The sequence below is a fragment of the Condylostylus longicornis genome, unplaced genomic scaffold, assembly GCF_029603195.1.
Source record: "Condylostylus longicornis isolate FDR11 unplaced genomic scaffold, ASM2960319v2 ptg000028l, whole genome shotgun sequence".
NCBI classification, from domain to species: Eukaryota; Metazoa; Arthropoda; class Insecta; order Diptera; family Dolichopodidae; genus Condylostylus; species Condylostylus longicornis.
In genome coordinates, this window is record NW_026577997.1 from 2,420,806 (window position 1) to 2,434,804 (window position 13,999).

The 13,999-nt window shown below is 24.6% G+C and overlaps 1 protein-coding gene and 1 long non-coding RNA gene across 2 annotated transcripts in view; one reads left to right on the plus strand and one right to left on the minus strand.

Moving 5' to 3' along the window:
- Positions 1-2,845, minus strand: part of LOC129607778 (cysteine-rich venom protein TEL1-like) — a 30,237-nt gene extending 27,392 nt beyond the window's left edge. The window contains exons 1-3 of the mRNA XM_055518953.1: positions 2,788-2,845; positions 2,489-2,702; positions 2,273-2,421 (exon numbers count right to left, since the gene is read on the minus strand). Coding sequence (XP_055374928.1) covers positions 2,273-2,421; positions 2,489-2,702; positions 2,788-2,845 — 421 coding nt within the window. The remainder of the gene's footprint in view (positions 1-2,272; positions 2,422-2,488; positions 2,703-2,787) is intronic.
- Positions 2,846-11,032: 8,187 nt separating this feature from the next.
- On the plus strand, positions 11,033-12,129 carry LOC129607763 (uncharacterized). Its single transcript, XR_008696843.1, has 4 exons — positions 11,033-11,217; positions 11,342-11,654; positions 11,720-11,796; positions 11,843-12,129. It is a non-coding gene; the product is annotated as an uncharacterized LOC129607763 (long non-coding RNA).
- Positions 12,130-13,999: the final 1,870 nt, after the last annotated feature.

Sequence of the window (13,999 nt, forward strand, 5' to 3'; positions counted from 1 at the left end):
TACAAGTTAAACATGAGATAATTTTGTGTGTGTTCCAACTTATTAAAAATAACTTATCTCTCCCTCTCTAGCTCTTATATATACATAGAAATTTATTTATGAAATTTTGAAAATTACATGTTAAATGTCTTTAATATCAACTAATCAAAATTAAACTACTAGTATATAAGTTTATAGTATACATCCGTTCATACATACATGCGTATAAAATTATTATCAAAATTTGAAATTTTATAAATTCACCAAGTCCAAATCGAAAATTTTTTAAATGATCTTTTGTTTTTTCCTATGTACATATATAAATTTCATCTCACAGTAACAACAATAAATAATAAAATAATAATAATGACATCGCATGCAACAATTTTTTTTCTTACGAATTATTGTTGGTTGTTACGTCTTGTTGTCTGATTGTGATAAAATTCTACGTTCATCTACACATATTATATATATATATATATATATATATATACATATGTACATGTAGAATTTCATACAGTCGGTTTACATTGGTTGCTATGTTCGTTTACTATAACTTTGTTTTTGTTATATGAAAAAGATGAAATTTTGACATGGAATGTCAAAAAATATTTTTGTTAAAATTAAAACTTAAAAAAAAAAAGAAAAAAGAAATGGAAAAAATAATTTGAAAATCAAAATTGAATATTAAAACGGTTAAGAATTCTTTTATAAAGATTTACGTTTTCATTTTCTCATATCATTCGAACGAATGTTTTTATGTAAATATGTATGTATATATGTACATATGTATAAACAACGAAACACTACGAAATATGGCTGTATATATGTATGTATGTCCTTATACATAAAACAATGTAAACAGCGTTGATATTTGATGAACTAAATTACTACTAGGCAGACAAATTTATGTATTTACACGATTCACTTGCAAAATACTGCCAAACCAAAAATTTGATGATTACGATAATTTTGGATGAAGAGTTTGGAACAGAAATAAAATTTAAATAATACTCAAAAGCAATAAAATTCTATTAACCAAAGAGAAACTATAGAAATTGATCAATAAGCTCACTGCTATCAACTACATTTATTCATATCTTTCACATTTATTCATTTGAATTGCAAATAACCATTTGTTAATGATCTTCATAAGACTATCAGTTCCATATTACTTTTCCAAATCTTTAACAAGCCCGCAATTTTCAAAATTCCATCAATGTAAAGAGTTTTGCTCAAATAGTTTTTTTTTGGCAAGTTTTAATGAAAAAGTGAAAAATCTGCATAAAAACGTACGTTAAAATTTCTTAAAAAAAATTAACATTAAAAATATATACATATGTATGTATGTATGTTTTTTGCATGTGCAGTTGTTTTTGTTTTTTATTTATTTTTTCTCATAAAATTCACTAAAAACGGGGGCGTTTCATTTTTTGACATTTTGATGCATTTCACTTTCATCCTGCTGCGCGCGCACCTTCGTTATCTTTTCTCTTCATTCAATTTTGCTCTTCTTATTAATTCCGTCAAAATAACAAAAAAAATTTTAAATGATTTTACAGAGCTATAAAATATTTTTTTTCACTTAATCTTTTTAAGAGTTCGTCGGTGTAAGATCAAGAAAAATTTTTAATATTTTTTAGTTTTTATTTTATAAGAGCAAAAGCAATTTTAGCATTCAAAAAATCAAAATAATTTCAATTAAAATACAAAAAAAAAATTAATATTGTTGAATAATTCATAAAGCAGCTTCCAAAGTATTTGATAAATTAACGCACAACAGTACCTCCTGATTTGTAATTTAAAATATTAAAAGGATATTCTGCATTCTGCTCAAAATGTTTTGATTGCTAAACAAAGAGCTTAAAAATTAATAAAATCTTGATTCGTAATTGCAAAATAAATTAAACTGGAGCTTGTCTACTCAAAAGAGAATGAATCTTAATGGACAACTTTTAATTAAAAAAAATTTAATATTAACGTTCGTGCTTCTAATTTAAAACTCGCGACTCCTAGCTCTAATTTTTTTAAATAAATGTTTTTAATTGACTTTTAATTACATACAAATTGTGAACACCTTTTGGTACACATATAAACTTATTTATAATTCTTTAAATTCTAAAAACTAAACACTAATTTTACTGCTAAGAAAAAAATTATTAAAAACTTAAAATTTAATTTTAGATTATTCTTCAAATTTAAACCAGTTGATAAACCCACTGGTAGAGGAATATCTGCAAATATATGTTAATTAGAAATCAAATGAGAAACTAAGTGAGATATTCAATCTTACCAACTCCGCAAAGTGAATCAAACAGAAATGAGCACGTTGATCTTATTTCCGTACAATCGGAACATGGCGGACCTCTTTTAAATGCTGTCCAATCTTTATGTTGTAAGGCCGGATGATAATAGCAAACAGCTAAAATTCCGTCAAACATACTAATTCCATTAAAAATATAGTAAATTTGTTTTTTAAAAAATAAAAAGTATAAACAAAATAAATTACACTGCAGCAGCACAACCAATAAATTCTGTTTGGGGATAAATAATTTGTGTGAAATGTCGAATTTTTTGTGGATTAGATTTTTTAAATTGTGTAAAAGTTTTCATATCCGAACCAATTACACTATACCAATTCCGAATGACTTTTTCAGGCCATTTACCACCAGGATTACCTTTTAAAAACACAATATTCTGTCCTACTGTTATATTTCTGAAGACTTGAAGAAAAAAGGACAATGAAATGTTTAATTACTTTTATTTCGATTCTCGTGAAAGGTCAGTGAGTCTGATATCTGCACTTACCTAAATAGTCACATTGATCTTGGTTTAAAGAGCATTTAAATAAGAAATGATGTGCCATTTCACTTAACTCCTTGCTCCAATGCTACAAAATATAAAAAATTTTGATGTTCAAGCTAAGTACAAGTACAAACATTATTTACCAACAGGTTGACAGCAGAAAGTGTCCATTCGAATGCAAATTTGTTTCTTATGCCATTATGGCCCATTAACAAAGATCGAACAGTTTGACGCTTCATTTGTATCATTTGGAAATTTGTACAATTCAATAAAGTTTCCTATAATTTCTAGATGTTTTTAATACAAAAGTTTTTTTATTTTCAAAAATTTGAAATTTTACCTTAATACACATTGTATGGGGGAATTGATTTTCATTGCCACAAGTATTATTTTGACATTTATCTATGACATTGATATCGACTTCAAAACGATATTCATTTGATAATTTAATTATTGTTAATAAATTTAAAATGGTGATTTTTAATAAATATTTCATTTTTTGATGTCATTTTGAAATTTAAATAAATTCTATGTATTTTTTAATACAATTGAATTAAGCCAACTATAATATAAAATAATTTGAAATGCGCACATATAAGACTTCGAGTTTAAATAACATTTATTGAATTTTTGAAAATTTAATTAAATAGCCTAAAAGGAAAAAAGTTCATACAAAGAAAAATCAATCAAAATATACCAAAACCAAATAAAATTGTAGGTGTAATTCATAATGTAAAATGCGCTTCCAATTCATTTCCGTCTTAATCGATTCGCCGTTAACAAAAGCGTTGTAACACGTCGACATTTGACATTATCGATTAAAACTTGTATTTACTAACCTACAAATGTAGTAAATACAAGTTTTAATTATTAAGCAATATGTGCCTGGATCTACTAAATTCTGTTGAATGAAAGGAAAATCTAAAAATTAATCTATACTCATTAAATGATGCTTACATAAAAATTTAAAAAAATTAATTTATAAAATTTAAAAAAAATTGTATGTTATTTATAATTTATATATAGCAAACAATAAATTTCAGTTTTATTCAAATATTTTACATTTCTTTATTTATGCAGGTATTTTACGCACTTAACACATTAAAGGGAAATACCATACTTCACATTTTAAATACATAATTTAAAAAAAAGTAAAAAAAATTAGAATTAAATTGTGTCATAAAATTAATTTTTTTGAAGTACCAGCTTCTCTCTACCTAAAATATGAAAAACAAAAGTTTCAAAAAATTTTTGGGTCATTTCAAATACGTTTTGACGCTTGTTTTCTCTGGTTTCAACACAAAAACATCACAATATACAAAATTCGACACCATATATTTAAGACTCATGTGCATAAATTGCAGTCATAAAATGTTACACCAGAAAAAAAAAATTTTAATTTTATAATTTCTCAAAAGATGAACTCTACATTATAAAATTATTACAATGATAATATAAAAAAGAGAAAATATAGAAAATGAAAAAAATAGCAGAAACTAAGATGAATTCCAACATCCATATAGCCACACAAAAACATTTTTATGATTCAAGATTTTCAACACACACTCCTTTAAAACATATAACAAAAGTAACAAATATATAATAAGAACAAATAAATTACAAAAATAATAAAGAAAAGCAAAAGCTGAAAAAAAAAATTCAACATTAAATGGCTTGCGGCGACTACATGTGTTAAAATTTTAATTTCAGAGTTTTTCAACTCCGTTTTTATTTTTTTTCATTTAAAACTTTTAATTAACAAAGAAACTAACGAAAACATTATATAAAGAAGAGAAAACAGCAACAATAGCAAAAAAAATTAGGGAAGAACAAAAAAATTTTAATTTTAAATTATTATTATTATTAATCACGCTATAATTTAAGGCCCTTTATATTAAGTAACGTTGAAACAATAAAAACCGCAAAAAAAAAATTCCAATAAAGCAATTCCAAAAATGTACAATAGAAAATTTAAAAACATAATATACATAATATGTATCTTCTAATATAGATGGCGATAAAACGCTACTCGTCCTCCAAATTGTTCTTAATTTTATAATGTTTTTAATGATTTAGTGATAATTTATAGTATATACTATGGTATATACATATATAGTTTTATGTGATGGAAGTGTAATTACTACGGATGGAAGTGCTGCAAAAAGATATGGAGAACCGTGGAAAACTCAACAGAATAGCGTGTGGGAGACTCTGGCTGATCTGAAGACAACACCACTTGGCGTAGAGTATTCACAAACACGAATTTTCAAAAGCTGCGTAAAACCGGTATTCTTACACGAAAGTGAGATCTGGCTAATAAAAAAATAAATGGAAATGGATCGTCATACTCCCAGAAGGTCGTGGAATAACATTTCAAGAATATTCATAGAATGGAATCCTTGTAATGTAAGTCGAAAGAAAAAAATAGAGTAGTTCAGACCATGGCTCAAAATAAAGTTGCTGGCACACAATAAAGTTAGATGGAGAAGTTTGGTAGATGCTTTTATGGGGTCGTTTTAAATTGTTTAAATGTCAGTGTGACACTGTAAAAAAGTTAATATAAAGTTTTAGAATTTTAAAAATTCATCATGTTATTTATAATAAAATAATTATAAATTAGTTAATTATAATAAAAACTAAACTTCTAAAACTATTTTGAAGAAGACCAAACAAACAACACATTTAAGTTATAATAAAAAAATTTAAGGATTCGAAAAAATGAAAACAAATTATTGGTTCAAATGTTCTAATTGCCGTTTAAACTTTAAGGGCGAAAAAACTGTTGTTTTTGCTTTAAATCAAACTGATAATAGTGGCAGTCTTCCAATATAGAGGGCTCATTACCAAAAATAGGTATATAGTGTTATCATTAATAAATAACTATGTATTTAAATTAAATGTCCCATTTGTGCTTATTTTGTAAAAAAACAAGAGATTTTCATAAACGCAATACTGCAAAGCAATAACTGCGAAACGGCGTACTGTAAAAACATAACAGGATGACTATGTAATATATATTTAACTTTTCTGTAAATTCGAAACAATTGATATAATTTAACTGCGCTATTTATATTATTCATTTATAATTTATATTTACTAATAAAAAGCACAAAATATTTTTTATAAATTTTTTTAAATTTCTTTTAATAAAAATTACATGGTTTTTCTTTTTTGAAAAATTTCATAATTTAATTAATAAAAAGAAAAATAAAATTAATAAATATTTTTTTTTTGTATTTTAATTTTATTTTTTTTAATTATGGAACAAAAAATATTTTCGTAAATGCTTAAAATTTCATAAATGCGGCGAATTTAGTTTTTTTTTATTTAAGACGCATTCACATTGAATCATAAATATTGAGAAAGCAATTAAAGTGACAAGACATGACATTGTATTACATATTATTTATAAAATGTGTTACATAAACAAACATACGCTTGTACATTCACATATATAATGCATACAACATGTAATTGTCACAATCACACAAGACGTTTAAATATATGTAAATAAAACAAAAAAATTTTATTTCTGTCATTTCATAATGACAACTTCATTTCTTTTGTGCTTTTTTTACATTTTTTATTGTTGGAATATTTTATGGAATATAAATTCGAGAAACATAGGTACATACATACATATATTGTAGACACAAATATATGTACATACAAATTACAATAAATAATAAAAAAAATGAATTTCTGTGATTTTCTTTTGAAAATTTTTATAACAGCGTTAAAAATAAAAGAAAAATATAAAAAACAGAAAAATACTTTTCTTAAGGAAGAAAAGGTAATCCTCCTCCAGCAACCTGGCGTTTAGTGCTTTTTTTATTTTTTGTATTTTCGGTAATTTATATTGAAATAATTATTTTAATTTTGAAAAGAGTATGGCAATTCTGAAGTTTCGATTTTGACATTATTTATGACAGTTTTGTCAATTCTTATTTCTAAATGCGATTTTTTATATTACTCATTAACTTAATCACGCTTCAAACAAAGTTTAAAATCCATAATTGAATTGCGATAATCTTTATTATCTTAATTTTGTTTTATGGATTTCTTGTTAAAGAGAGTGTTTTTTTTAGAAAACATCAAAGATTTGTTAAAAATACAGAAGAAACCAAAATATTTCCTAAATTTTCACCTTTTGTATACTATTCATTTGTTCCTTTTGTGGTCACAAAACAATTGATGAGTGCGGAGCAAAGCAATGCGGATTATATTATAGGCAAAAAGATATATGTACGTCAATTAACTTCTTGCTAGAAACAACTATAATGCTTAGCGGTCGCACAAAAAATTAAAATAAATCTACTCATTGTTGTTTTCAAAATCAAGAACACAATGTATCCGCAGTATTTATATGAAAAAATAATTTATTCTGGGGAACAATGACAACTTTTGTCTTAATTTTTTATTAGTAATGGCCAGTACATGATAATGTACAAAGGACTCAAAATGTATAATGATTTTCCAAAAACTTAAAGCAAATTACTAGCTTAAATGAATTAGAAGGAGAATTGAAGATTTTTTCAGTTTACATACATACTTCAAAATCTTATTGGAACCATATCTGGACCATTAAACATTTGCCGTAAGTAACTTAAAAAAATTATTAAAATTGAGGTCGTATTTTACTATTTTCATTTTAGGTTAACGTGACAATCTATAATAAGAACTACATTTAAAGATTTTATTTTGTATAGACACTTTGCTAATTTTCGGTGTTTACTTATAAAATAGAATAAAACATTTTTTGATATAATCCTAGAGTTGGCCATCTACATTTTAATAATTCATAAACAATGCATTTCGTATTTTTTCTTTAAAGTGTCACAATAGAAAGTTTTTTCGATTCATTTTATTTTTTTTTTTTATTATGATTCATCTTGATTACAATGTATGATAACCGACTCTGAATTTGAAATGATCTTGATTGATGGTTCAATTTTTTGTATTTTTACTTTATTTTTAAATTTTTCTCTTTATAATTGATGTTAAAGAAATGACACAATTTTCACTACATGTATACAAAATATGTATAAATTTTTTTCTTAAAATCTGATTTGAAATTGTAAAATATCGCACAGCCAGACAAGACACAAATTTTATCTCATTTAATTTTAAAAATATAAATATAATAAATAACATCTAAAATATTATAGAGATTGTTTAAAATAAGAATTTTTCTTCTTAGATAATATCATTGTGACGTAGAATTATATATTGTATATAACTTATTTTAATTTGAAAATGATCTGCATTCGGTGGCTTCAAATTGACTTGAATAATTGCAATTAAATTAGAAAAGAAAATTAAGATTTAATTTAACGCGCGAGTCATTTCGTTTAAGTAAATTGCATGGATTAAAAGAAAGGATTTTACTATGAAAATTACTAAAATTTGAATATCTACGTGGTGTATTTGAAAAATGAAGAAAATTGCCTACTTTTAGGTTACATTCAAACATTTTGATATTTTATAATGTTAGATTTAATTTAGAAAATTCTTAAATCATCTTAATGGAAAAAAATAATTAAAATGAAACTTAAAAAAAGGTAACTTTTGTGTTATAATAGGTAGGTAAAAATTAAAATATTATTTAAATTTAGCTGTAATTTTCATTCATCCTACCTACCACAGTTTATCGGTCAAAAAATTTTGTTAATCAAAAAATTCTTTTGTATACTAAATTTCATATAATCAATTAGTTAAAAATGAGTAATCAACAAATTACTCTAAATCATTCAAATTAATTCGATCTAATTTATTCAAAATCGATTCCGCATTTATAGCTAGTCAACTTTTATAATATTCCCATCAGAATTTTAACTAGATTTTTCTAAAATTATTATAAAGAGCCTATACAATTATAATTAATTATTTTATTTTAACATGTAGTTAGTAACAAAAATTTATTCAAAATTCATAATGTACAGACCCAACCCTTTTCACCAAAATGACGAAAAAATAAAAATTCAATAAATTTTTAATTAAAAACTGAACTATTTAAAGCGAAAATTTTTATAAATAAAATAGCGGATTACTAACACTATAGAAAAAAGGTAATCAATTTTTTTTTGTTCTATTTTTTTAGGTTTTTGCGTTTCATCTTCTAAATGCAGACAGCTAAACCACACGCAGGTCGCAGATTATAACGAAAAAAAAATTCTCATTGAAGAAAATTTTTAATATTGGCCAAATAAAAATTTCCCACAATAAAGTTACTATGCCTAAAAGAAACTAGCACATTTTAGAACAGATTTCACAGGGTGGTTTATACATAAAATTGATTAACAACAAAAACGAAATGAAGGAGCAATTATTGTTCGAGTGCAAAGCTCTAAGGTCAATAAATTTGTAGCTCTGCGAAATTTTGACAACATGCTCTGCAGATGGGAATTTTGTTCCGCCAATTTATCATATGATTTTTCTTTTATATATCTAGTTGAATTTATAATTGGCAAAATATTTTTGTAAGTACATATACATATATTATTCCTTTATTATTTATTAATTTTTTAAGCACTTTTATATTTCTTTAAGTATCATAATCATGGAAAAAATTGAAAATAGAAACCAAATTGACCCTCTTTAGAAATAGGTAATGGGGAAAAATGGATTACTAATAGTTAATTAGAAAACTGAGTATCGTTTTGCTTAACCAAAAAAAACTTCCACCTGATTTTCAATATTTCAATATTCAAAATGAATTAGCGTTTTTAGATTAAATTTGCATAATGTATAGTTGCAGTACAACAGATAAACTGAGCTGTACATCATTATATGTACTTAATTTTGCAGATTGTCAAACATAGACTGAACCTATTTTTTCAAGCACATACATATAATTCTTTCGGGGTTTAGGGCTATTACAACGGGCCTAGCATAAATGTCTCCTTTATGTTGTCAGTTATCAAAAACTTGAAAATAAAATTAAAAGGCATTAGAAAGCAATTAAAATTAACAGATATTTTTTGCATTTTGTACTAAATATTAAACGAAACCCTGTATATTATCATAAAACTCATGTCAAAATTTTTTAATATTCATATTGTTACCCTACGTATATAAAAATAATTATTATTTTAAACGCATACAAAAAAAAAAAATTATTAATAAATTTATAAATAATAAATTATGAAAATATTTGTTCCAATAGAAAACAAATCATTATTTCGAATTAGTAAACATTAAAGGGTTGCCGCTGTCGCACCACCACCCAAATCTTATATAACATAAAAAGCAAAAAATATTCACAGTTGCATGCTTTTTGGCCTTTTTCATAATAATGAATACTGTCGCTTACTTTTGAACTTTTTATTACAAAAGATCCTCGTAAATACAAAAAATAAAACAGCCTAGAAAAACTTTAAAAGCCAAAACAAAAAAAATGTACAGAAGAATAAAAATTTATTGGCCCATCCCAATTTAATAAAATCAAAAGAAAAACAAAACAAAAGAAAGAAATTGAAAATTTTATTTTCTTTCTTTTTTCTCTGTGTATTACGAAATTTGTCGACACATATATGCTTACATTCGTTTTTTCAACTTTCACATTAATTATTTCCCACTTTTTACCATAATTGCCGAAAAAAAGACAATAAAATTTCACCATTTTACTGTCAAATTTCAACAACCATTTCATTTGGCTTCCTTAAATCTATTTATTTTCCGACAAAAAATTTCTTATTAAATTTTAGATATTCTTAACTAATTCATGTGAACATCAAACAGTATGGGAAATTTGTAAATTTTATCCGAAAATTAAAAATTCAAAAATTACCAATATAGTTGCAAAACCATCAAATTTCGTTTTTTTTGTTTCTTAATAAATTACAGGGGTATTGTTTTGAATTAGATCACTTTATATGGATCATCAACATCTTATATCAGAATTCACAATTATTTACATAATATACTTAATATGTATTATAGACTCAAAACATATAGGTGCTTAAATATATTGAAAAAAAAATACAACCCAAAAAATAAAAAGATAGATTATGGGATCAATATACGCGCACTTATTAATAATATTTGTCGCAACATCAATAGGTACCTTCCAAAAAGAAAAAAATTATAATATAAACAAATCAATAAACTCAAATAACCTCTCTATGCGTACACATTTAAGGCTCACACGAGTTAATTCAAATGTGTGTGTGGCAATAACATTTACGCACATAATTTTTCAGTTTATTTTTTTCTTCTTAAATTTTGAAGGCTTGCTGACTGCTACTACCTTTAAAAAACCCAAAATTCAAACTAATTTAAAGACAAATTATTAACTAATTTGAATTTATTAACAGCAAAAATGAAGGAAAAAAACAACTACAAATAACACAAGAAGCTAAAAAATGTAAATATGAATATGAGGCCTATACGAGAATATTCATTTGTTGTTTACCTTAATTATATAAGTCACAGGTTTGTATAAATTTACATATATCCATATTTACATATGTATGCAGGTACATATGTATATATTTTAATGTCAAATTAACTTTTCGATTCTGTAAGAAAAATATTAAGTTTTTTTTTCGTAGAATAGACGAACCTTTATAAAAGAAATAGAAATAGAACAGAAAAATGAAAACAACTAATTTTTCTCATCAGAAAAATCATATGGGTAAGACCCGAAAAAAAAAGCAATTCAATCGAACATATGGTAATGATATGCCAAACAATCAAGAAGGTTATTAACAACAAAATGGTTTAAATATAAACGAACACTAGAGTACGGAGAACAAAAATATTTCATATACTAATTTTGTGATTTATTAGGCTCCAATATATTCATTTAGATTAGAGAAATATGCTAATTGCCAATGTATAAGTATTCAGGATCGAATTCAAAACTTTAGGTAATTTTACAAAACTAGAATTAAACAGGGTTATATATTGCAAATAAATTTTAAATTGATTTCAGATAACTATTTAACGCTTTCAGAAAATCATACAAGCCTTTTCTGTAATTTATAACACGGGAACAAGGCCTTGAGACAGGTAATAAAATTATGATTAATTTGTAAGTAACGTTTTTCTCTTTTAGTTTCCAACAAATAGTTGATCCGAACCGTGCTGTAGAGTTCGAAAAACAACAAATATATACACTCTCTACTTAGTTATCCTGAATTTTGGAACACAAAAACGGACTTTGAAGCATGCAAACGGGAGCTGGTTTTACTTAGCCATCTAAACTTTTTACTCACTACAGAACGTTTACTCTTTCTGCATTCATCTGAAGAAAGCAGGCGTATGCTGAAAATAAAAATCTGTATTCGTATAACTTGATCCTTTGCTGTGTGGGTGTTGGGCTGTAATTCTTGAACATCTTGAAAGCGCTTATGAAAGGCTCTCCTGCAAGCAGATGGAATAATAAAATTTGTTATGGTCTTTAAGTTAGAATGGTATAGAAAACACAAAATAAAAAGCCGATTAAAGTCTTATATTAGATGACCCCGTCTGTAGGAAAAAAAAAATAATTTTCTCAATTTCGCAGAAAATCTCTGACACCGACACTGCTCTTTAATCTTAATATTTTCTTTTTATCTTATCTTAATTTTATTATAGTTAATCTGTTAATATTAATCTTAATGTTAAAAAAATAAGAGAGAAGAAAAAAAAATTTATATCAAATCATTAAATCAAAATTGTATACAGAAGCCTATCGTGTACATAAAATCGATTTTTCGATATTTACATAGATAAGGGTCCGCTATTGAGTCAGACACTTTTCTTTAATTTTCTATATCGACTCTTCTTAGCTATGATATTAATATGATAATTTGTAGATTTGTTTTTTATTTATGTTCCGTATGTAATAATTTGGAATCTTAAATTATTACAATGGAATATAGAAGACCACAAACGTTGTTACTCAGAAAATACTAGTATAGAGAAACGTACTAGTATTTTATATAGTAATTGTTTTAATTTACACAAACTCTTTCACATATTTGTATTTGTTGTTAATGTATTTAATCATTCATGCAATAAATTTTTCTCAGCTTTAGATCCTATAAAAGAGCAAATTAAAAGTCAAAAAAATTAAAAAAAAAATTTATTCGAATTTATTTGTGCTTTTTTTTTTTGAATTCATGAGTTATGGGATTTAAATAAAAGATTCTTTGTCCAAAAATTAAGACCATAATAGATTTTATTTTTTTTGGTTAACAATTTGTAAGAATCCACAAGTTATAATTCCATGCAAGTACAGTAATTATACATAGGCACCATCTATAATAATGGTACACTCATTTATTTTAATGAATAATTCATAATTATACAATTTGCGATCTCTTTTATATTGTATATAATTTTATTTTATTAATTCTAGATTAAATCATAGAGATTTTTAATTTGATAGCACAATATAGAATACCAAGTTGAAAACTATATATTATGAATTCTATACTATAGGATGATCTTGATTTTAAAAATAATAATAAATTAAAAATAAGGAAGAAAATTATAATTTTTTTGTACAATGATAATTGTGTGACAAATTCAAGACCTCCAAATTTAAAAACAGTCACAAGAAGATAAAAATTAAATTTTAAGCACAAAAGTGTTGTTGTCTTTGGTACAAAAAAGAGGAAAAATTTGGAATACTAAATAGAGGAGGGAATTAGATATATGTAGGGACCACCGGCAAAGATCTTAAAATTTTTTTTATTCTGTTTTAGTTTTTAATGTGCTGTGGTTTGTTGATTTTAATCTTAATAATCGCGATATCTGTCGATCAGATAAAGAAATACAATTAAGAAAATGATACTTTTTTTTTCAGTGTATGTTTTAGTTTTTTTTTTATATTCAGTAGTAGTAAATTTACTACTATATTAACTACTACTACCATTACAAAAGTTGCGCTTAATATAATAAAAAAAAATAAATAAATTGTTTTTAATATTAATTTTTTTTTATGAAATTTGAGATTTTTTCTTTGTTTAAAATATATATGAAAGAAATAAATTTATTTAAAAAATAAAAGCAAAAAACCCCAAAAAGAAACAAAGAGAAACAAATATGATTTATTACAAAATATCTATAAATCATATGGTAGTTTTCTAGTGCAAATGTTTTTGTTTCGAAAATAATAAAAATATTAATAAAAAAAAATAAAGTTGAAACATTAAAATTAAAGCGTTCTCATAAAGAATTTTTGTTTTCTGATTTTTTTTTTTTAATACCCCATCAACTCTTATAA